General features: G+C 36.8%; 2 protein-coding genes across 2 annotated transcripts in view; both read right to left on the bottom strand.

Annotated features, from left to right (window-relative positions):
- LOC144966140 (uncharacterized) overlaps nt 1-6,155 on the bottom strand; it is a 14,532-nt gene extending 8,377 nt beyond the window's left edge. The window contains exon 1 of the mRNA XM_078902253.1: nt 4,480-6,155. Coding sequence (XP_078758379.1) covers nt 4,480-4,605 — 126 coding nt within the window. The 5' untranslated portion in view covers nt 4,606-6,155. The remainder of the gene's footprint in view (nt 1-4,479) is intronic.
- LOC144966141 (large ribosomal subunit protein uL24m-like) overlaps nt 1-26,779 on the bottom strand; it is a 63,131-nt gene extending 36,352 nt beyond the window's left edge. The window contains exons 1-2 of the mRNA XM_078902256.1: nt 26,676-26,779; nt 24,756-25,008 (exon numbers count right to left, since the gene is read on the bottom strand). Of these exons, the coding sequence (XP_078758382.1) occupies nt 24,756-25,004 (249 nt within the window). The 5' untranslated portion in view covers nt 25,005-25,008; nt 26,676-26,779. The remainder of the gene's footprint in view (nt 1-24,755; nt 25,009-26,675) is intronic.
- Between the last annotated feature and the right edge of the window lie 231 nt (nt 26,780-27,010).

Below are 27,010 nucleotides of genomic sequence, written 5' to 3'. Positions count from 1 at the left end.
TCTCTCTCTAAACAACAACAATAAGGAAATCAAAATAGCCTTAATGTAAATCCACGATAAAAAAAACAACGTGTTTTTACCAAAGAGAAATTAACAAAGTAAAATAAATAAATAAATAAATAAATAAATAAATAAACAAATTAATAAATAAATAAATCGATAATAATAATAATAATAATGATAATAATAATAATAATAATAATAATAATAATAATAATAATAATAATAATAATAATAATAATAATAATAATAATAATAATAATAATAATAATAATAAAATACCCCGAATGTAGATACACATTAACACTTTATCACAAACATTACCTCATTTACTCAAATGCATAACACGACAAAGCAAAACTAAAACTCTACACAGAGTAGAAATACGTCACTAAAACAACAAAACTAGTTAGTGCACATTCAGCGCTCATTAACAAAACCTATAGTATCCAAAATGGCCCAATACTAATAATAATAATACCATGATCACCGATGTCTGGCACAGACTTGGTACTTGAAGAAGAAGAAGACTAATAATAATAATTAATAATAATACTAATTACTACCAATTATCGATTATTACACGCCCTAACACACTGTGCTGCAACAACTCGTAACATTGAATATATTATTATATGTATACTATCGAGTCAAAGACTGGACCGTGTGTGTACTGAGTATTTATAGAAGTATAAGGAAGACCGAGTTTCGAGATTAGCGATTTTATCGAAGTGATTATTCGTCTCCAGCGTGCAATAGTGAGTGAATCTCTTTGTATAGATAGTTCGAAGTTGACGCCACTCAGGCCTTTGTTATTGTTTTTTGCCATCCGCCTTTATGAGTAATTCTCACTAAACTGTATGGATCAGACTATAAAAGTTCATGATTACACATAGTTTTGTGCGTTGGTCCGTTATACTTCCGGATGGCAATGTTGTGAGCTTCTTAGCCAAGCGCGTACTATCTATTGAGAGCGTCTGAAAAGGTGTGCATGGCATCAGGGCAGGTTTGATGTGTTTTTGTTTTTTGTTGTATGTTTTCTTTTTTGGTTTTTGTTGTTGCTTTTGGGGGGGGGGGGGGGGGGGGGGTTGTTTTTTGTTGTATGTTTTCCTTTTTGGTTTTTGTTGTTGCTTTTTTTTTTTTTTTTTTTGTTGTTGTTTTTTTTTGTTTTTTTTTTTTTTGGGGGGGGGGGGGTACTTGGTTGTCATGGCTGCTACTGTTCCATGCATACACACATACACACACAGACACACACACACACACACACATATCTTTCCAGATAACTATGTTACACCAGTAACCTGGTTCCTAGTTCATGTCACTTTGATGTGTATTGCGAATGAAAACAATGGTGGTTTGTTTTATCGTCAAACTGATAACACAAAAAAATGATACAATTAATGATAAGTTAATCTTTCTCTCTACACAAAGACAAGCTTGTTAAATGGCACGAGTTATGCAATATTTCAGGGAAGGGCGGGGGGGGGTAAGTACGTACGTGTGTGATGATGGGCTTGTATGTATGTGAAACTCTAAGCGACGAGTATGTAACTACAACTAGCATAAACGGGGGGAGAAATACTATTGATAGTGATGGTGGTGATGGTGATGGCGATGGTGGTGATGATGATGATGATGATGATGATGATGATGATGATGATGATGATGATGATGATGATGATGATGATGATAATGATGGTGGTGGTGATGGTAATGATGGATGGGGGTGATGGTGATGATGGTGGTGATAATAATAATAATAATTAATTAATTAATTAATTGATTAATTTTTTAATTTAATTTGATCTTATTAATTTTTATTTAATTATTTATTTATCTATTCATTTATTTGTTTGTTTGTTTCTGTAGTTATTTATCCATTTATTTATTTATCTTTTAAACTTTAAATTGTCATGTGGATATAACTGTTTCCATTAATTTCATGATTTTGTAGACTGGTTTGTAAATGTTGACCAGTAAAATGCATGACATCTGAAACAATGTAAAATCATAATTATCAGAGACTAATGTATGCTTTATTATCGTTGTTTCTTTCATGTTTATTTTTGTCATTAATATTTCATTGTACTATGAACTTTGTACATTTATGATTCATTCGATCTTGACCAGTTTTCAATTAACAGTATTCTATGATTGTATTTTTCGATTGATACATTTTTCCTGACATTCAAAGTTGTGTAAAACTGTCTGTAAATGATACAATACAAGCTATATGAGATTCTGTAATTATAAACTATTGTATAAGGCATTTAAAGGATAATTCCTATTAAGCCTTTAGTAAGATAAGATAAGATAAGATAAGATAAGATAAGATAAGATAAGAACTAATAAGAGGAAGACATGCAAAGTATGTTCTTTGGTTATATCTTGAAATACTGAAGGGATGAAGTGTAAATGTTGCTGCTCGAAGCTCGAAGAAATAAATAATAACGGGAAGTTGAATGTAAGCTTCAATTTAATTACAAAAACAGATCAAATGAACGTTTCGGGTTTCCCCTTTATCAACAAAACAGGATGATTGAAACACCACATCTGTGGTTCATTTGATCTGTTTTTGTAATTAAATTGAAGCTTACATTCAACTTCAAGTTATTATTTATTGAAGGAATGAAGAAGTAAAGCACAATATATAATTATTTGTTTGTTGTTGGTTTGTTTTTTTCAATGGTGAAAGATGCATTGCCCAAAGTGTTACAATGTATAAATAACTACATTAAAAAGACTGCATTATAACTTTCGTTCCAAACGACACAGAATGGATTCAGCATCGAAGACCTTAATCCATCTATACGGTTATCATCATCATCATCATCATCATCATCATCATCATCATCATCATCATCATCATCATACATCATCATCATTCATCATCATCATCATCATCATCATCATCATCATCATTCATCATCATCATCATCATCATCATCATCATCATCATCATTCATCATCATCATCATCATCATCATCATCATCATCATCATCATTATTATTATTATTATTATTTATTATCATCATCATCATCATCACCATCATCATCATCATTATCATATCATCATCATTATTACTATTATTATTATTATTATTATTATTATTATTATTATTATTATTATTATTATTATTATTATTATTATTATTATTATTATTATTATTATCATTATTATTATTATCATCATTATCATCATCATCATTATTATTATCACTATTATTATTGATGACGCTTTTATAACCTAACAGTGTATCTATATGTGGTGTTCAACACGCGGTGCCACATTCATCATCATCAACATCATCATCAACATCATCATCATCATCATCATCATCATCATCATCATCATTCTTCAAACATGTATAGAATCAATAAACCGAGCTATGCATGAAGAAATAAAATGTTTGATATAAATATATTTCTTAAAACGACTCATTAAGAAGCAATTTGATTGTATCTACATACAATGCTGTTTCTATTACCAGCTTGGCCGAGCAGATTGCCAACCAGATCAACACCTAATATAAACGATGGACTTTTAAACTCATCTTTGATCCAGGGGGTCCCGATAGCTCAGTTGGTAGAGCACTCGCTTCACACCTGAAAGGGACCGAGATCGAACCCGGGTGCTGTCGAGATTTTTTTTCTTTTCTGACACCCCCGGTTCACCCGCAATGGATGGGTAGCTGAGTCTGTTAGATTTGGAACTACTTTGCGATAGATTAGCGTCCTATCCAAAGGATAGCAAGCAATTGCTATTGTCCGTTTCACGCTATAGAAATCGGGATAAACTCCGGCTCCATGGGCCGAATGGCCCCGAAGGACTGTATTTATGGACAATAAAGATCTATTATTATTATTATTATTATTATTATTATTATTATTATTATTATTATTATTATTATTATTATTATTATTATTATTATTATTATTATTATTATTATTATTATTATTATCATTATTATTATCATTATTATCACTTCGATCCACCATTGCTCGACTTCCATCAAAACAAACATACAAACAAACAAACTAATAAACATAAAAGGATAATAATGAAAAGAAGATCCGGCAATCAATGGAAAATACCAACAATATTCAAGAAATATGCAATGCAAAACACTACAACTATCACATGATTCAATTATAAAGGTTAACTCACTCAATCCTAGAGATTTTTGCTACTTTTCAAAATTGGAAAAGCTGTATTATTATAGAAATGAGCATGTGCATACATAGATAGTTTTATTCAACTATCATTAACATGTAAAAATGAAAAATATTAGTTTTGATACTACTAAGCCTGTAATTTGTCTCAGAAAAAAATGTAATTAATAGGCATGGGGTAAAAGTGACCCGGTAAACTACGGATATAGTCGGTGTTAGGGTTGAGTGAGTTAATAAATAGATTATAAATGAAGGTAAGCAAATTATATAAATAGATAAATAAATAATAAATAATAGGTACTCACCGACAAACGAGGATGTGTAGTTGATGATGTAAAGCCAAAAGCCAAAAGCCAAAAGCCAAAGCCGCGGCGGCGGTGCGAGATGACGACAGTGTTCAAAGCACGTTGGACAAGCATCAGCATCATCATTGGATGCCAGGAAAGCAGGTGAGAACGATGCACACATTTCGATGGTCAATCCAGATAGTGGTGGCTAATCTACCTTAGTAGTTAGTACCTAATGTGAGAGGTATTTTCCGGTCAAGGTCACAGGCCCAACTCGATATAATTGCACTGCTACTGTTTCAGTTCAAGTTGGTAATTCTTTTTTCTTTAAGGGATATAATTTTTTTTTTTTCATTATACAAGTACTTGAGATACAGCCAGATATTTATATTATAATTCCCAGCATTCATCACATGTTATTTCAAGCTGCTCAAATTTCCACGGTGATCCTCATAATATACTTTGTATCGAACACGAATCTAAAATTCAGCAACAGAGGTTTTATATACTGCTCGTTGTGGTTTGGTTTGTTTTGTTTTGTTTCTTTTTTTTTTTTTTTTTGTTTTTTTTTTTTTTGGTACTCACATTTTAAAGTTCTCGACGAGGATATTTCGTTAGTAAAAGACTAATATTATCAAGGCACTCATTGCACACACAACAATGGGAGTTGTAGTTAGAACGTTACAAGCACACGCAGGTAGCATAAGAAAGAGCGTGGTGGTGGTGTGAAATATACAGAAATAAATAAATAACTAAGACGATGACGAGGTCGGTAGGTGTTCGTATAAGGAATTCCGAGAGGTACGGTGGTAACTGTTTCTGAGTGGTGTTGATAATTTTGTACCCTCACCACTCACACACGACTTAGGTACTCGGCAGAGCTGCCAACTTCATAGTTTAAAAAAAAAAGTGTAGTTTCCAAGAAGAAAATAAGAAAAAGTCACTTCAAATAGCTTTAGAAATGAATAAGTTGTCCTCGGCATGATCCAAAAACGTTCCAAAGTCCTGAATTTGGGTTCTGAAGAACGAAACTTTCCTTTTCAATGAGATTTATTAAGCCAAAGAGGAGAATGCGATTCTGTAGCTGGTGTCAAAAATACGTATTTTTACGAATGTTTCGGTACTACTAGGCAGGTCTGACTTGGTATCCTACACTTCATAAGTTAACACACATACACACACACACACACACACACACACACACACACACACACACAACAAATTTTGTATTAACATCAATAACACTTGAAGAACTATCTATCTAAACCAAACACACACTCGCCTATACTATAATATAAAGTGGACCTGGTGAATTTTGTCTGGTCACGTCCTTGCTACGGTAAGTAATACACAGCCTACAGCTCATTATAAGAATCTGGCATAGCTAACACTTTCATACAGAAATATAGTGGTCATTTACAAGTATTGACATGACATGGTGACCAATAGAACGAAAAAAAAAAAAAAAGAAACATTGAATCAAACACATTTTATGGTTATCATAACCGGGATACCATTATCAATCATGCTCATCATCATCATCATCATCATCATCATCATTCCATACATACATACATACATACATACATTCCTACACACACACACACACACACACACACACACACACACACACAATTACATTACAGACATACATCCAAATATCTACACGTCCCAATCACCGGGTATACATTTTCTCCAAATCCCATCACACACACACGTACGTACTCAAGACAACTCCCCCCCCCCCCCCGACCCCCACCCCCTTTCCCCAACCCGACCCATCTACCAATTCTAACACGCACATCAGGTTCTAATCACAATCACACAAAAAATATCTCTTTCAAACCACACATCATCATCATCATCATCATCGTCATCATCTTCAACATCCATGCTGTAGCCACCATCACTTTTACATTGTCACCTCCATAAGGGGGAAAAACCGTTAAAAATTTAGCAAACATTATCTGATGTCTCTTTCTTCAAGTGTGACCCCCCCCCCCCTCCCCCCCCCCCCCAACACTATTTTTCTTCTTCTAAAACAAGCTTCTTTTTGTTTATTTCCCCCCCCCCCCCCACCCCGGCACTATTTTTCTTCTTCTAAAACAAGCTTTTTTTTGTTTAGCCCCCCCCCCCCTCCCACAAACACTATTTTCTTCTCCTAAAACAAGCTTTTTTTGTTTAGCCCCCCCCCCCCCCTCCCACAAACACTATTTTTCTTCTCCTAAAACAAGCTTTTTTTTTTTTTTAGTGCCCCCCCCCCCCCCCACACTCCCTCTCACCCATTCCCCTTCCACTTGAAAATATTTATTTTCTGTCCACCAGGGAACTCTCCTTATTTGAAAAGATGATAAATTTCAACATGACCCAATTTCTGACGTTCTCCCTCACATTCGAACTAGGTAAGGTAGGCTTGAGATAATATTATAATAATATAACAATAAATAGTAAGAAATGTTAGTTCTATGAATACAGGTATGGCACGTATGTAGAATATAGCATGAGCATGAGCATCATCATCATCATCATCATCATCATTATCAATTATATCATGTCATAGTGTTATCAATTATTGTATTGATATCAATAAATATCACCGGGACTGCCATTCAATTAGTTGATTACATATGTCATGTCAATCTATATGTGTACGTATATATTTTATATATATATATATATATATATATATATATATATATATATATATATATATATATATATATATATATATATATATATATAATCTATATATCTATCTCATACACACACACACACACACACACACACACGAACATGTAATATGACACAGGAGATATCTCTCTCTCTATCACACACACACATACACACACACAAACAATATGGCACAGGAGATCTCTCTCTCTCTCTCTCTCACACACACATACACACACACACACACACAATGTTATATGGCACCATGATCTCTTTCTCTCTCTCTCTCTCTCTCTCTCTCTCTCTCTCTCTCTCTCTCTCTCTCTCTCTCTCACACACACATTGTAATATGGCACATGAGAACTCTCTCTCTCTCTCTCTCTCTCTCTCTCTCTATCTATCTATCTATCTATCTCTTTCACATCTCTCTCTCTCTCTCTCTCTCTCTCTCTCTCTCTATCTATCTATCTATCTCTTTCACACACACACATACACAAACACATGTAATATGGCACATGAGAACTCTCTCTCTCTCTCTCTCTCTCTCTCTCTCTCTCTCTCTCTCTCTCTATCTATCTATCTATTTCTCTCTCTCACACACACATACACACACAAACACATGTAATATGGCACATGAGAATTCTCTCTCACTCACACACACACACACATATACACACACACACACACACACACCACATGTAATATGGTACATGAGACCTCTCTCTCTCTCTCTCTCTCTCTCTCTCTCTCTCTCTCTCTCTCTCTCGTTCGAAGTACTTTGGCACAATAGTTCACCATTCGGCCCTTTCTTCTATTCATGGAGAAATATGGCACATCAAAATTGTCTACAAACCCATTTTCTCTCAATCACAACGCAAGTCTCTCTCTCTCTCTCTCTCTCTCTCTCTCTCTCTCTCTCTCTCTCTCTCTCTCTCTCTCTCTCTCTCTCTCTCTCTCTCAATCGAAGTTATATCATTATGGCACATCGTCTCCTTCACAGGTTAAAACTCACTCAAATCTTTGTGGTCAAAGTAATCGAATTTAATCACCAAACGACCGATCCCTCTAACACCGAGTTTGACACACCGGGAAGTAGAATCGATTACTGTCATGTCACACCTATAGAGCAGTAAAGTTAGGTGCCCCAAACGTAAACAATAACAAGTTCCTAGTGATTTCCGTTAGGGACCGGAATAATTTACGCACAATATAGGTCTCCCAATTTTGTAGTTTGAGTTGTAGGCAATACACTTTCAGTATTGAAAATATGTTTACATAAAATCTAACAGTTGCAGAAATAATAATATAAGGCTAAATTATTATGAAAATCAGGCTCCGAATAATTCTCGTTTTGTTCACACCAGCGCAATAATTTGCTCTGGTCTAAAAATAGATAGACTGTAACTTTTGATAAATTTTAGAAAATTTTACCTTTTGTTCCATAAAATATCCATATCTAGACATTATTTGATGCATGATCGAGTATTTATGAATATGTGTTTCTTTTGCCACCTAACAGCCAAATTTTAAAGGTTATTTTTTTCTATTATTTACATTGGAACGTGAGCTGTCAAGACAGGAACATGTGGTTTGCCACGTGCTTCTCGACCTTTGTTTACGTTTGGGGCAGCAAACTTTACTGTTCTATCGTCATAATCGTATTCGTATTGCAATCACCGGGCGTTGCATACCGTCTCTTGTTTTTGTTTTTCTCTCTTTTTCTTTCTTTTTTTTTTTTTTTTTTTTTTTTTTTGATTAGGTTTTTTTAATTTTTTTTTCTTCTCCTTTTGTAGGTTATGTATTTGTTGTTGTTTTTGATTTTTTTCTGTTTTATTTTGTTTGTTGTTAGCATTTTTTTTTCTTTTTACATTTTAAATACACACACCCCTTACAAACACACAAACGGACACACACACACACACACAAACGGTTACACCGGGAATTACAAGCGTTTCGTGAGAGATAGATATAGATAGATAGATAGATAGATAGATAGATAGATAGATAGATAGAAGGGTAGATAGATAGATAGATAGATAGATAGATAGATAGATAGATAGATAGATAGATAGAGAAAGAAAGAGAGATGGAGAGAGAGGTAGATAGATAGATAGATAGATAGATAGATAGATAGATAAGATAGATAGAGAAGAGAAGAGAGGAGAGAGAGAGATAGATAGGAGGAGAGAGAGAGAGAGATAGATAGAGAGGAGAGAGAGAGAGAGAGAGAGAGAGAGAGAGAGAGAGAGAGAGAGAGAGAGAGCAATACACATATTTATATAAACATCTTTCCCATTCATATTATACATAGATATAAATGTTATACAGTTTGTGCGTTTTCTGCTCAATCATACACCGTGCATTATCATCTCGTCACTCCATTATCACGGAGGTCCCAAGATCGCACGGTTACTTTTCAAATGAAATTCAAAACGTTATAATTCAATTCGCCCAGTTTGCTGCCATTAGAAGAATACAAAAAAAAAAATAAAAAAAATACATAGACGCATATCATTAATATTAATAAATGAGAATTCTCTCAATTTCAAACATTCTTAAAAAAAAAAAAACAAGAAAAGAAAAGAAAAGAAAAATAATATTCCCCGTAAATTTGCTGCCGTTAGAAGAATACCAAAAAAAAAAAAAAAAAAAAATTACATAGACGCATATCATTAATATTAATACATGAGAATTCTCTCAATTTCAAACATTCTTAAAAAAAAAAAAAAGAAAGAAAAGAAAAAAAAAATAACCCTTAAATTTGCTGCCGTTAGAAGAGAATAATGTTATATTACAAATTCTTACAAAACGCCATCACTATCATACCTCATATCATATCATAATATAGACAATATTTTTAAAAAGGGTCCTCACATACCTTTTTCACTCTGAAACCCCCCCCCCCCCCCCCCCCCCAAAAAAAAACCATGGGAAACAAGCACAACTAAATCGAGACACATTCATTAATCAATTACAAGCACATGGGCTACCTACGTAATCAATATGTAATAATATCAACAACACCGAACAATCTCCCTAACAAACTAACTCATAATATTATATTCTATACAACACACTCATCCATCCATACTCCTTTTCCACGAATAATAATAATAATAATAATAATAATAATAATAATAATAATAATAATAATAATAATAATAATAATAATAATATAATAATAATAATATAATAATAATAATAATAATAATAATAATAATAATAATAATAATAATAATAATAATAGGTGTCGATTACAAAACACAGCTCATTATTTTAACTCAACTAGGACACACGATAAAGTCCAATGTGTACACACACCACAACAAGATTTCCTTGAAGCCATCATCATCCATCGATGTTAACGTCCGCTGCCATTTCGTAGTCAAGTTTACATTATCTATTAATCACAATTATCAAACTCATCACACACACACACACACAAAAATCACTAATTCTTTTTTCTTTTTTTTTTCAGTCCTAAACCACAAGAGTTTAAACACACATCCTTAAAACGCTACCTGCGCGCCCGTCCCATTGTGCGATGAATGACCGTGCCTCTGACTCCAAAAAAGCAACTATGTTCGATCTGGCTCTGACTGAAGTCAGACGCAAAAACCAATCAGTTTTTGTACCACAACCGACCTATTCCAAACTGCACGTATTCGCCCTAGTTTCATTCTTAGCCCCAACTAACTAAGCGCGCGCGGCGAGGAATGAAATGAAAGGGTTAAAAAACAAAATGGAAAAAGGGTGAAGGGTAAGGGCGGGGTAAGGAGGTGATACTAGGCCACTGAGCGATTGTGATTGGATCAGCCCGTGACCTAATTCTCCACAGCGACCCAGTGACCTAGTTTGATGGGAACGAAAACAGATCGTTGTTTTCGATTGTAAAATACAAATTAAAAACAATTTTGACGGAAGGGATGGTAATGACAATAGAGAGAGAAAAAATAAATAAAGACCATTACGTGACATAACATTAGCACACTGATCTCACAGCTATAACTGAACACAAAATACACGTTGTAAACAAAGTAAATAAAGATATTATAACTATGTAGGTATGTCAGAGTTAATCGCGCAGTGTGAATTGTGGTCGCGAGTGGCTAACGATAGTTATATAACTTTAAATGACATATAATATAAACATAACATTCTAGGACTAATGGGGCACGGCATTCCAAAACTGCTACCACCACCCCCCCCCCCCCTCCCTCCCCCATCTCTCTCTCTCTCTCTCTCTCTCTCTCTCTCTCTCTCTCTCTCTCTCTCTCTTTCTTTCTCTCTTCCTCCCCTCTCTCTCTCTCTCTCTCTCTCTCTCTCTCCACACGCACACTTACACATAGATAACACAGCTTACACATACACACACACACACACACACACATTTTCTCTCCACACGCCCCTATTTTACTCTCTCTATATATCTTTAACTTTTCCCCCTCCGCCTGTCTTTAAACCCCTAAACCCACTCTCTCTGTCTCTTGGTCCTCTAACCCCCCCCCCCCCTCCCCCACCACGTCACGTGTTGCAAAGTGACCGGGATATCGATCCCGGGTGAAGTCGAGATATTTTCCTGATGGGTAGCTAGCTGGGTCTGTGTTAGATCTGGTTGAAAATTCGTTTGAGTTATACTAGCGTCCTATCCAAATGGTAGCATGCAATTGCTATTTTGCCCATTTCGCGCTATACAAGAAGGAATGAAGTTAACGTCACTCAACTCTTTGTTATCGCTTTTATACGCCATATTCGTATTCACTTCTCACTAGATCATGTCAATCAGACATAGGTAGTATGCACTTGGCTAAGAAGTTCAAAACATTGCCATCCGGAAGTAAAACGGACCAACACACAAAATTGTGTGCATCCATGAACGTTTATAGTCGGGTTAATACAGTTCAGTGAGAATTACTCATAAACGCGGATGGCAAAAAACAACAACAAAGACCTGAGTGACGTCATCTTTGAACTATCTATAAACAGACAAGGTTACACAATGTTTTGTGCCAGTCGCATTTTAGTCATCCTTTTGTACACTTTTACAATATCCGTCACCGCCTGTAGCCACGTAGGTACTCATTCACACCCGAGTCGAGTGGGGTAATTAATTAATACAATGTGTAGAGTACGATACCAATAACAGACACAAAATCGGGATCAGAATTTTCCAATCACCAACGACCACCCGGCCACTGATCGCGCTTGGTACGTTATATTCGGTTGGCGAAGGTTGTGTGTGAGAAAGAGTGATATATATATATATATATATATATATATATATATATATATATATATATATATATATATATATATATAGAGAGAGAGAGAGAGAGAGAGAGAGAGAGAGAGAGGAGGGGGAGGTGAAGGCCTAGGCGATCAAAAAGACATACTATTTTTAGAAGTCCCTGGTGAGGGCGAAAATCTGGGACAGTAGGAGAAATCAAGGGACTGAAAAAAAAACAACAGAGAATGGAGGACAGATCTGGGTCACTATAATCTTAGCCTCCCCTCTTACCACTCCCCCCCCCCCCCTTCCGCGAGAGAGAGAGAGAGAGAGAGAGAGAGAGAGAGAGAGAGAGAGAGGGGGGGGGGGGTGTAACCAGTCCTTTCTATTTCAAGAGCTAATTCAAACTTCATTTATTTTTTTAAAGTCAAAGTTAGTTTGAGTTTAAGAGAGCATCTCACTTCACCACCCCACCCCCCCCCCCCCCTTTCTCTCTTTGCCATCACGAAAATGAATTCTCTTTGAATGTAAAAAAAGAAAAACAAAAACAAAAAAAACCCTTTAGGCAACAAAATGGAGGGTCGGGGAGGTGAGCATGAAGGGGGGGGGGGGGGGGGGGGAGGAGTCCATTCTATTTCAGGAACCAATTCAAATTCAAACAATAACCTTTTTTTTTTTAGAAAAAATAAGTCGAAATATGTCGATCCGTCTGGTCACACCGATCCAGGTCAAATCAATTATTTTCCAAACGTCCACAAAGCCAAACATCCATCCACAAAGCCAAACATCCACAAAGCCAAACATCCACAAAGCAAAAAACCGCGAATTTCAATCTTTTTGAGATGGTCGATAGGCTCTATTCAATTCAAATATTCAACAATCGTTTCAAATAAATATTCATTCTTTCATTTATTTATTTTTCTGCGGCTATGTGGTCTTGTGATATGACACTCGCTTTCGGATCGGAAGGTCCTGGGTTCGATCCTCGCTCGACGCACAGTTGAGTCCTTGGAAAAGGCTCTCTTTACTCACATTCTCTCACCGTACTCAGATGCAAAATGAGTAGCGAGCCGTTAACAGCGTTGTCTCTGTCCAAAAAAATGTCATATCGTCAAGTCCCATCCTAAATGTTAAGTGTTGCTGTTGGCCCGGGGGCCCATTGTAAAGCGCTTTGAGCACGTTTAGTGGATATTGCGCTATCTATATAAAAGCTCAAATTTAAATTTATTTGACTGTATAATTATTTATCACTTTACTTCCTCATTGATCTATGACGAAATCTCCAATGTTAATCTAAGTTAAAAAGTCGTATTCCGATTACAAAACTCGCATACACTTAAATCACTTTTAACATTCAAAATTCAATGTCTATTTATTATCGTTCATGTAAAGAAAGATTGAAACGTTTTGGATCTCGCTACAGAAGAATTTACGGTGACTAAGTACAAATGTAGAGAGGGATACACAGGGTTGACAATAATGATATTGATTGAGTACAATTCATCTAAAAATTCTAAAATTCTAAAATTGAGCTTTATATAGCGCAATATCCACTAAATGTGCTCAAAGCGCTTTACAAGGGGTCCCTGGTCAACAACAACATCTAACATGTAGAACGGGGCATGTCGCCTGTTAGGCGATATTACTATTTTTCGGACAAAGACAAGGCTGTTAACGACCAGGTACTCATTTTATATTACACCTGAGTACGGTGAGATAATGTGAGTAAAGAGCATTTTCCAAGGACTCATATATGCGCCGAGCGCGAGGCCCGAACCCAGGACCTTCCGATCCGAAAGCGAGTGCCATACCACTAGACCACATAGCCATCAATTTCGCTACCGAAACGATTACAAGAGGAGCTAAATCTTAAGCGTCTTTATTTAAACAATCTGTAATGTGGGAACGAAAACAGATTGTAATGAGGGATGGCTACATATGTGCTGCCAAACAATACAACCTAAACTGGGAAACAGTCCGTGACCATGTCAAGAACAGTCAGCAGAATACAGCAGAATTGTGAGGCTATGTGGTCTAGTGGTATGACACTCGCTTTCGGATCGGAAGGTCCTGGGTTCGAGCCTCGCGCTCGGCGCATAGTTGAGTCCTTGGAAAAGGCTCTTTACTCACATTCTCTCACCGTACTCAGGTGTAAAATGAGTACCTGACCGTTAACAGCGTTGTCTTTGTCCGAAAAATTGTAATACCACCTAACAGTCGTCATGTCCCATCCTACATGTTAAATACTGCTGTTGACCAGGGACCCCTTGTAAAGCGCTTTGAGCACATTTAGTGGATATTGCGCTATATAAAAAAGCTCAATTTACCAAAGGAGGCTGATTTAAAATCTTTATTGACAGATACAAAAATAGCATAAGGGGATCTTTTAAATCTAAACAGAACTGTAAAACTGTGGAACAGTATAAAGCATGAAACGAAAAAAAAAATGCTTCTTCTGTGGTTAGATTCAAAAGCGCTTTGAGCACATTTAGTGGATATTGCGCGATATAAAGCTAGGTTTTTTTTTGTTGTAATGTTTCAAACCATTCACTTGTTACAAAAATATCAATATTCGAAAGTTTTGTTGACAAATTAAATGTATTTTTATACTTTGTACAAATCCCTCGTACGGAATATCCTTGAATACGACAATAATTGCATTGGGAGTCCAGTTTTATACAAAATGGCAATCTATTAGCATTGTGCAAAGAAGGGCAACGAAAAGGTTACGTGCCATTGAGGCAGTGGCGTGGCTATATTGGTAGATTTGGTGCCTGGCACAGCATCCATCTTTTTAAAAAATGGATTACAGCATTTTTAAAAGTAAATAAAACTGAGAAATTGTATAAACCGCCTCATATTTATTTGAGTAATTCTTTTCTGTATATTTTTTCCCCTTTCTTTTGTATTTAAAAATATCTATAGCATGTTTTACGTCATTTTATTCTGAATCGGGCACCATCTTACACTGTAAGCACGCCACGCCACTGCATTGAGGGCCTTTTTAATATCATGACAGGTTACAGTATTGGTCCTACCTAGTCTTAACTATAAGAAAATGGGGGTGGGGGGGGGGGGGGGGGGGGGGGGGGGGAGGAGACCCCGTTCAATTCTATAAATGAGCTCATCACGAGGATGACTTGGACAATTCTAATTTTTTTTTTTCATTTTCGAAAACAAAAAAATTACCATAGGCGCATAGTTGAGTCCTTGGAAAAGACTCTTTACTCACATTCTCTCACCGTACTCAGGTGTAAAATGAGTACCTGGTCGTTAACAGCGTTGCCTTTGTCCAATAAATTGTAATATCGCCTAACAGGCGGCATGTCCCGTCCTACATGTTAAATGTTGCTGTTGACCAGAGACCCCTTGTAAAGCGCTTTGAGCACATATAGTGGATATTGCGCTATATAACAAAGCTCAATTTACCAAAGGAGGCTGGTTTAATATCTTCATTGACAGATACAAAACTAGCATAAGGGGATTTTTAAAATATAAACAGAACTGTAAAACTGTGGAACAGTATAAAGCATGAAACGGAAAAAAAATGCTTCTTCTGTGGGTAGATTCTAAATAATGCTTGATAAAGAAATAATCAATCCCCGGTTTATTTATGATTAATGTTACTCATGTAAACATACATTGCCTGTCTGCTAGATGACAGAGAAGACTGAGACTTGCGGGGCACTGCTGGAGACACACGAAGGAGATTGCAAGCAGTCTTGTGCTATGGGAACCACCTGAGCGAACCGGAGGCAGGCAGAATAAAACCTACATTGACTGTCTGCTAGATGACACAGGAATGGACAACACCCGGGAGCTGCGTACACTTATGGAGGACATGACAGAATGGCGAAGACTTGTGGCTCATGTTGGGCGCCCCAAGAGCCCCAGGGGGCGGCCTAAGTAAGTAAGTATGTATGCACATGCTTTGGAGCTGGATCTAGAAGGGATTTCTGTTCATGTATTTCTCCTTTTTCTATCTGTCATCTGCATTTTTTGCGGCCGCAAATATCAGGGCGATCCACAAATTTTGGCAAATTTCCCAAAATTGGCAAATCGTGGCAAATTTTGGGTAAAAAAAGAAGCGAAAACAAAATAACGAAAAAAAAGTGCGAAACTTGAGAAATGTTGCAGCTTTGCCTGCGCCCGAACCAAGGGAAGCTACTCTCTACGGATAATGATCCTTTAAAATCTTTGTAACAAAGCTATTCACAGTCATTTCATTTCTCAAGTCAAATAAATCGAGTCACTTACACTTCCAACTTCAGTCATGGATCGTTTCGTCAAAAAATCTTCAAATATTTTGGCAATTTTTTGGCAAATTTTGGTCTTTTTGGCAAATTTTGGGGGGTTTTTATGGCAAGATTTGGCAAATTTTAGGTCCCAATTTGGCAAAAAATGCAGATGACAGTTCTATAGAGCTCGGCTATTTATGGTGATTGAACTACAAGAAAAGACGGCGGCGTATGACCATGTAGATATGGTGAAAGCGGTCGATCTTGCTACATCTGGTGGGATGGGCTACATATGTGTGCTGCCAAATTATATACAACCTAAACTGGGAAACAGTCCGTGACCATGTCAAGCAGAATGGGAGAGAATACTTATCGTATACTCAAAACGCTAGACTGCACCTGGGACCGATCTATCTCCATCCCTTTGATTGTGAAGCGAGTGCTCTACCAACTGAGCTATCGGGACCCCCGCCTAGGCCTATTGGTTTCATGACATAGTTTACAAAGATTGTTGTTGTGTTTCAGACATGAATTTTTGTTCCTGATTGTTTCATTCTCGTTTTTGCATTTTTTTTTTCACGATGGGTGTGAAATTACCCCCAAAATGGTGACTATGAGATTAAAGAGAAAATTTGGAATTTATGACGTGGTGTTCCTTTCTTTAATGGTTTTTTTTTTTTTTTTTTTTGGTACAGAATCCAAGTGTGAACGGCTGTGGGATATTTGTATTCTGTTTGTGTGATCACCTCATCAATAGAAACTTTATGACGATAAACTGAAACAGTTGGGTGTGGATCCCCCCCCCCCCCCTCCCCACTTGCCCTACTGTTGGGTTGAAAAATAGAAACTACTGACTGTGCTCAGAGTCGACATCGGTCCATTTATTTTTTTTTTTTTTTAATTTTTAACCTCAGGAATGGGAGACACCCAAATTTTGTCGTTACTTTGCCGGTTTAGATTTATCTCCGTCTTTTAAATACGACAATAAACAGGTATAGAGATAAAAAAAAAAAAATTAATAAAAAATTAAATAAATAAAAATAAAAAAACAACCAAAAAAAACCCCCCAAAAAAACTGAGTTAAATAAAAAAGAATGAATAATCAAGTAATAAATAAGTAAATAAATAAATATATAAGTTAAAGAAACAAAAAAAAAAATTAAAAATATATACCCCCCCCCCCCCCAAAAAAAAAACCCACAAAAAAACGTAATTTTTTGTGACTTAATAACCCTGATACACTCTTAGATAGTGGAATTTAGATATTAATCTTTGCTATCTACATATTCGCTGCCTATGATTACGGGTCAACGCACGGGTCATAAAACTCCTCATTGATGATAATCTATTTGGTATTATATAATAAAATGACGACATAGGCCCATTTGACTGTGAGGCAATAAGCTCTAGTCTAGGACTTCATATACGAAGTCACTGGCTCTAGTCATTGAACTTATCGAGCCCCTTTCAAGTTTTATACAATTCTTCTTCTTCTTCTTCAAGTACTAAGTCTGTGTCAGACATCGGTGATCATAGTACGCCATTCATCTCTCTGATCGGATAACTTCAGAAAACTAATATTACTCTTCTCTTTCTTTGTCACCCAGCTGTTCAAACTATTCAAATATGTTTTTCTTGGTCTACCTTTACTCTTTTTAACTTCTATCTTTCGTATGAGAGCAAGATGTTCAATACATTTATGTCGATGTAGGTACCCTAAAAATTGCATTTGTCTTTTTCTTATTGTACGAATTAATAACCTTTTAGTTTCAGCTTGCTCTAATACTTCTTCATTAGTTTTATTCTTTGTCCATGAGATTCCTTATATCCTTCTAAGAAACCACATTTCTGCTGCCTCCAGTTTCTTTCTAATGTCTTCTGCAATAGGCTTCAACAGTCGTGACGCCATTTCCCTCGTAATGACGCAGAGTAACTTAGTAACTGGTTCTAAACTATCGGAACAATAGCGGACGCCCTTATGATTTACTTCTCCGGCGAGCATAAAAGTGTATCCAGAGGAGAAAAACATAAATATGATCATGCTTTGACTTTTATACATTCTGATCACAAGACATATTATGAAAAGTTCTAGCCGGCAGGAAGAATAAAAAGTACCGATTTTCTTTGTTGAGAACCACGATGGCCGCCGTTGCTGGGCGACGTGACATCAGACTATTGAATCCTATTGTTTTATACAATAAGGCAGTACAAAAACAGACGGGACGTGACGTGTGTGATCTCTTTGCGAGTGTCAGTGGATGAATCAAAACTGTTGACCCCATTTTTCCACCGTTGACAACGAAAACAACAACCAGGAGCGGAGCGCATTCAAATAATTTAGCGACAGGTCGACAAGTCGTCCGAATGGTTGACCTACTTCACTGTCCTCAACGCAACATCAGAAGCACTCGATTCAATACCTATCTTCTGATCAATGAATGGTTTATACATTTCGATTATTCACTATAGAGATTGGTCGGTCACGATGAATGAGCGGAATATAATAGTAATATGCATGGATAGACTGGCAGGGCAGAGACGGACAGACACCGGTCTGATATAGATAGATAAATAGATAGATAGATAGATAGATAGATAGATAGATAGATAGAAAGATAGATAGATAGATAGATAGATAGATAGATAGATAGATAGATAGATAGATAGATAGATAGAAAGATAGATAGATAGATAGATAGATAGATAGATAGATAGATAGATAGAAAGATAGATAGATAGATAGATAGATAGATAGATAGATAGATAGATAGATAGATAGATAGATAGATAGATAGATAGATAGATAGGAAAGATTTGAGTTACAGCGACATGGTTCACTAAGTCGTTAGAGTTGATAATCTCTCTCTCTCTCTCTCTCTCTCTCTCTCTCTCTCTCTCTCTCTCTCTCTCTCACTTCTTTCTCTCTCTCTCTCTCTCTCTCTCTCTCTTTCTCTCTCTCTCTCTCTCTCTCTCTCTCTCTCTCTCTCTCTCTCTCTCTCTTTCTCTCTATTTCTCTCTGTCCAGTACTCAGTGCTATAATATGAAGTCCTTCTGAGCCTTTAGGGCCATGGTGTCGGAGTTTATCCCGGTTTCTATTGAGTGAAACGGACAATAGCAATTGCTTGCTACTCTTTGGATAGGATGCTAGTCTCTCGCAAAGTACTTTCCACCAGATTTGACAGACCCAGCTACCCAATCACTCCTGAGTGGGCACGGGGTTAGAATAAAATCTCTTCACACGCAAAAGGACCTAGATCAATCACAATGGCATGCAGTAAAAAAAAAAAAGTATATCAGTGATTGTGATTGGGTAGCTGTATTTGTTAGATTTATAGGATCGAAAATACTTTGTGCATAGAATAGCGTCCTACTCAAAGGGTAGTAAGCAATTGGTATTGTTTGTTTCACACTATAGAAACTGGGATACGCCTCCAATCAACTCCATGAGCCTAATGGCTCTAAAGAACTACTTTGTTTTATACATCCATTGCCAATTTTGAAAAGTAGCAAAATAAACTTTAGGATTGAGTGAGTTAAGACACCCGGACATGCTAAAGCTTTGAGACAGCAGGTCACATAAGATGAAGAAGCAGGATACAAGAACAAAAATGGTGTTACACAGTGAAGCGGGTTAGTGCACAAAAGGGGCTATTAATTACATACAACAAGCGTTATAGAGCAGTGACCACTTGTACTTATAATGGATAGTTGCACTTGTAAAGGAGCAAAGAGACTATACAGATTATAGAGGGGCTATCAATTAAAACAAGCGTAATAGAGCAGTGACCACTTGTACTTATAATGGATAGTTGTACTTGTATAAGAGTAAAGAGAATATACAAAAAGATAGATAAATGGATAGATAGATAGATAGATAGATAGATAGATAGATAGATAGATAGATAGATAGATAGATAGATAGATAGATAGATAGATGGATATATGGATGGATGGATGGATGGATGGATAGATAGATATATGTTTTGTTTTACATCAATGTAAAGCGCTTAGAGCCTGTGACAACAGGGTAAAGCGCTATAAAAATGCCATTTATTATTATTATTATTATACTCAGGTGTAAAATGAGTACCTGACCGTTAACAACGTTTGTCTCTGTCGGGAAATAATTGTAATATCGCCTAACAGGCATCATGTCTTGTTCTACATGTCACGTGTTGCTGTTGGTCAGGGACCCCTTGTAAAAGCGCTTTGAGCACATTTAGTGGATATTACGCTATATAAAAGCCCAATTTAACCCCCAAAAAATTTTATATATCACCACTAACACTCAGCAATGATTTGTGTATGCTGGAGAATCAAGCTTGACAGTGTGACAACTTGCTTGCCACCCTTTGATCATATTCTATAGCAAAGTAGTGTCCACTATGGGGTCCCAGTAACTTAACTCAATTGGTGGAGCACTTGCTTCACATGCAAAGGGTATGAAATCAAACCTGGGTAAAATTGTGATTTTATTTAGATAGATAGATAGATGGATGGATGGATGGATGGATGGATAGATAGATAGATAGATAGATAGATAGATAGATAGATAGATAGATAGATATATGTTTTGTTTTATATCAATGTAAAGCGCTTAGAGCCTGTGACAACAGGGTAAAGCGCTATATAAATGCCATTTATTATTATTATTATTATACTCAGGTGTAAAATGAGTACCTGACCGTAAACAGCGGGAAATAATTGTAATATCGCCTTATAGGCATCATGTCTTGTTCTACATGTTACGTGTTGCTGTTGGTCAGGGACCCCTTGTAAAAGCGCTTTGAGCAAATTTAGTGGATATTACGCTATATAAAAGCTCGATTTAACCCCCAAAAATTTTATATATCACCACTAACACTCTCACTCTCAGTCAGCAATGATTTGTGTAGAAAACGGTAAGGGCTGCCTGAAGCCGGTGATCATAAAATACTAACGAAAGAGTAAAAATGGAAAGGCTTCGTATGAGAACAAAACAGACAATGGACGGTTCGGGTACAAACCCTTCGTCAGCACAACAATACACAAATAAATGTGGAAAACGTGCTGACGGGGGGTTTGTACCCGAAACGTCCATTGTCTGTCTTGTTCCCATACGAAGCCTTTCAATGATTTGTGTATGCTGGAGTTTACCAACTTCTTCTCAATCAAGCTTGACAGTGTGACAATTTGCTTGCCTCCCTTTGATCATATTTTATAGCAAAGTAGTGTCCACTATGGGGTCCCGGTAACTTTTAGGTGTGTTAGTAGATCAGGAACTGAAGTTCTCTAAGCACATAGAAACCCAAGTAAATAAAGCAAACAGAATCGTTTGCCTCATTAGGAGGTCGTTCACTCATCTTGATAGAGATAACATGAGACAATTGTTCACTGCACTTGTACGTCCCCACTTGGAATTTGGCAATGTAGCATGGGTACCACGACTACAGAAAAACAAAGACCTCATAGAAAGTGTTCTAAGACGCGCAACTCGGGTCATTCCGGGATTCAAAGATCTAGAATACACAGAAAGACTGAAAAAGATAAGAATACCTAGCATGCAGTATAGGAGAGACAGAGGAGACCTAATTGAAGCGTACAAATACAAACATAATTTATACTATGTCAGCACGAGCCCTTTAAATCTTGATTCCACCAGCACCACCAGAGGACACAGATTCAAACTCTCCAAAGAAAGGTGTTCTCTAAACCTTAGGCAGAACTTTTTCTCAGTTAGGGTAGTCGACAAATGGAACCGCCTGCCTGCAACAGTTGTCGACGCCCCTTCATTGCAGGCATTCAAGTGCCGTCTTGATGCTCATTTTGAAACAGAAAAATACTGTTTGTAAAGTTAAATTCAGACACCTCCTTCCACTATGTGGCATGCCCAGTTTTGAGAGACTTGAATTATATACGTTCACGAATGCACAAGAGCAGATAAAAGGCTGTAAAAGCCTACATAAATCTGGACTTATATCATATCATATATCATATCATAACTTAACTCAATTGGTAAAGCACTTGCTTCACATGCAAAGGGAATGAAATCAAACCAGGGTAAAATTGTGATTTTATTTCTGACTCCCACTCCCCCCAATCCTGTCCATACAGCAGAGATTGGGTAAAATGTTTAGAGTTAAAATAAAGGTAGTAAAAATGACTCATATAAAAATGCAACACAAAGTAAACAACGTTTTCTCATTATTATCTTTAATGCAAATAATATAATATAACATATCACCTTTTCTTATCTACGTTTACCTTAAGAATGCTAAAGGCCGAAACCTTGTTTATTTTGTGTTGTATCTTGTATACGAGTCATTTTTACTCCTTTTATTCTACTTTAAATTTCATTGACTCAATTATGCACCTCTGGAGAGTGATTGGGTAACTGGGCTATTAGATCTGGCGGTAAGTAAGTACTTTAACTTGACTTGAGCTTTTATATAGCGCAATATCCACTAAACGTGCTCAAAGCGCTTTACAAGGGGTCCCTGGCCAACAGCAACACATAACATGTAGTACGAGACATGACGCCTTTCAGGCAATATTACAAATTTTTGGGACAGAGACAGCGCTGTTAACGGCCAGGTACTCATTTTACACCTGAGTACGGTGAGAGAATGTGAGTAAAGAGCCTTCTCCAAGGACTCAACTATGCGCCGAGCGAGGCTCGAACCCAGGACCTTCCGATCCGAAAGCGAGTGTCATACCACTAGACCACATAGCCGCACACTTTGCGATAGACTACTATCATCCTATCAAAAGGGCAACAAGCAATTGTTATTGTGGGTTTAAAACAATTGAAACCAAGCTCCACTGGCCTTATGGCACTGAAGGACTATTTTTCCATACAACTTAGTGGCATTAGGAAACAAAACTCTATGCAATCAGAGATTGAAAACAGAATTGACCTGTCAGGGGGGGATTTTGTTTACTATTACAATAATATAATTTACATTAATAATCAAACGCACTCTCTGCAAACTCTCTTTAGTGCTCAGTTGAAAAAAAAATACAAGTCAGACGAAACCAAAACTGATGAATCAGTTTCTCAAACATGCCTTTAATTTATTCTTAATTTAATTCATTACCTCTTTGTGAGAAATTATCTTCTATGTGCTAATTTCTTCTATATTCAATTACTCATCTCTTCTTGAGAAATTATCTTGGAAGTTATAAGAATGATTTTGGGTCACATGAGCACATCCCCATGTGAGCTAAAAGAGTCATGTTCCTTCGTGGGAAACTGAGTCTTTTAAGATGAAAAATAAAATAAAACCATTCAAAATGTTCCAGATCCAAAAAGTTCAGAAAAGGTGTGTGTGTACGGACGTCTGTGTACGGACATCTCTGTGTACGGACAGCGTCTGTGTACGGACAGTGTCTGCCCAAGCAGAAATACTAATACAAGAAAAAAAAACGTCAATAAAAAATAGCATACCTCGTGCGGCTATGTGGTCTTGTGGTATGACACTCGCTTTCAGATCGGAAAGTTCTGGGTTCAAGCCTCGCACTCGGCGTATAGTTGAGTCCTTGGAAAAGGCTCTTTACTCACATTCTCACCGTACTTAAGTGTAAAATGAGTACCTGGCCGTTAACAGCGTTGTCTTTGTCCGAAAAAGTGTAATATCGCCTAACTGGCAGCATGTCCCATCCTACATGTTAAATGTTGCTGTTGACCAGGGACCCCCTGTAAAGCGCTTTGAGCACATTTAGTGGATATTGCGCTATATAACGCTCAATTTTTTTAATATCGCGAGCCAGACTAATTTTTTGGAATGGTTTTTCTTCTTGTATTTTTTTTCTGCTTTGTCAGGCAATGTAACATACACCTCTTCAGGATTCTATTTTCTCTAACTTACACCAGTGCCTGCTCCTTAATGAGTCCTTTTGATAATTCTAACGAGGAAATGTTTCCTCCTGAGACAAAGTTACCCAATTTGACAAAAAAGATAGATAGATGGATAGATGGATAGATAGATAGATAGATAGATAGATAGATAGATAGATAGATAGATAGATAGATAGATAGATAGATAGATAGATAGATAGATAGATAGATGGATGGATGGATGGATGGATGGATAGATAGATAGATATATGTTTTGTTTTATATAGTAAATTATTTATCCATTTTCATTGCTTTTAAAAGAATGAAGATAGGAGGTACTTACAATATCCCCTTTGAAAATCTTCCACTCCGATTCTGGTATAGGTTCCACTAATTCGGTCATCATGTTACCAGGCCTATTGGCTTCCTTAGCTGCATCTGTCCATGGCCTGTTTTCATCAAATATCCACCTTCTCTTTCTTTTATGCTTCCATCCCACTATCGGTTTGTACACAGATACTCCAGAGCCTTTTGAAATTTCCCGCTCCACAAATTTTTTGAAATAGCCGCATATAACCAACGTGAGCCTCATGATTCTGGTCAAGAAATATTACAAAAATTATTATCAAAACAAAAATTAAAATATCAAAGATAACAAATAAAAATCAAAAAAATCAGAGAGATTGTAATGTAATGTTTGATTTAGCTTAATTAAACATTTCATGAATGATACCAAACAACAAACGACAGTTTGGGCAGACAGAGTTCATCGCTTGCAACACTCTTTTGACCAGGTACTCATTAAACACCTGAGTACAATGAGAATATGTGAGTAAAGAGTCTTTTCCAAGGACTCAATTATGCGTCGAGCGAGGCTCGAACCCAAGACTTTCCGATCCGAAAGTGAGTGTCATACCACAAGACCACATAAAGGCAGAAGTAGATTCAAGAAGCAAACTGTGCATCATCATCATCATCATCATCATCATCATCATAATCATTTCCTTTTTCACCCTGGGTCAGGGTATAGGCCACAGACAAACAGTTTCCACCCTTCTCTATCATCATCATCATCATTGCCTTTTTCACCCTGGGTCAGGGTATAGGCCACAGACAAACAGTTTCCATCCTTCTCTATCCTGATCTAACTTTTTTATCTCATTCTCAAGGTCTTACCACTTCTCTGTATATCAGCTTCTTTAATTCTTCTCCATGTTCCTCGTGGCCTTCCCCTTGATCTTCTGCCCTGAGGGTTCCAGTCCAATACTTTCTTTTCCTACTCCCTGTGTATGAATCCCGTCCCCTCTCCCTGAATATTAAATCTTCTCCCCAGACTTGAGGTGTTTCTGTCCGGATTGTATCCAGTGGGTTTCGCTTACTCCAAGTATATGCAGCCTGTATCTTCTCATCTCAGTCGCAACTGTGTACCAGTTGTCTAATTATTGTATTGCACTCCATTCTCATTCAAGGGCAGTGGCCTACTTGCACATATTTGCAGGTCTGATATCCGAACGCAGTAATGGGCTTGATTTAACATTGATGTAATGGACTAAATTTTGTGTTGGTTTGAGAGTATTTCCGTTACAACAATGAGATCATAACAATTTGGGTTATCAGACTCAGACCTACACGGTGGTAAGAAAGCCTTGGCAAGGGCCCTTTTTCATTTAAATTTATGAATTATTATTCTTATAATGCAATCTTAATTTTTTTCAAATCCCAGCCGGTTGGAGCTCAATGATAAAACAAGATAAGACAAACCAATGATATAGAAACTTGTGAATCGAAATTGAAGCTTTACCATTTTAGATTTTAGCTACTTTACACACTAGCACTTGTGCTACATCTGACACCAGTATTCTATCACTATCACTATCAGTCGGTCTGGGGTTCAAGTTCAAGGACAACCCCCTGTAAATTGTAAATTGTGCAAAGTATATTAGAGCAATGCAAGATGGCAGCATGGACTCCACTGTTGTACCAATGCTGACAACAAAGGCTTGAATAAAAAATAAAAATAATAAAAACAGGTTCTCGGGATGTGGGTGTCTCTCTATCAGTTGTCAGTGAGTCCTGACTGTGACTGTGAGTGAGTGCTGGCTGGAGACAATCACTTGAATTCTCAACTTCACTTTTAACTTACCGATTCATCAAATTCAAATTGTCAAAGGCAGAAAGTCATCGGCATGGAGGAGTGAAAGTTGAAAAGGATAAAGTCAAATTACAACATCTAAACCTGCTTATAAAGAAATATTGAGTTTACCTGTGTCTTTTTGTTTTTATTTATTTTTGAGACACTGCTCTCGCTCAACACTCGGCACTTTTTATCTTACTTTCGTTTTCAGGTAGTGCTGGGCGGGTACCCGGGTACCCGCGGGTACTCGCGGGTAATAAAGTTAAACCGGGTACTCGAGTAAAAGGGACGGGTAGCGGGTACCCGCTTCAACAAAATATGGAAACCGAACTGAGTGATAATTGGATGTAATACAATTTTGATCTTACATATTTACATTCACATGACCTTTTTTCAAAAGATTTTCCTCTTTTATTTTTCAATTACATTGATTTTTTTGTTTTATTTGTTAACACACATTTGAT

This window comes from Berghia stephanieae, chromosome 2, assembly GCF_034508935.2.
Source record: "Berghia stephanieae isolate SIO BIC M18660-M18661 chromosome 2, UCSD_Bste_1.3, whole genome shotgun sequence".
NCBI classification, from domain to species: Eukaryota; Metazoa; Mollusca; class Gastropoda; order Nudibranchia; family Aeolidiidae; genus Berghia; species Berghia stephanieae.
The sequence above is the reverse complement of the archived record's forward strand: the minus strand, read 5'-3'. Positions and strand labels throughout refer to the sequence as shown.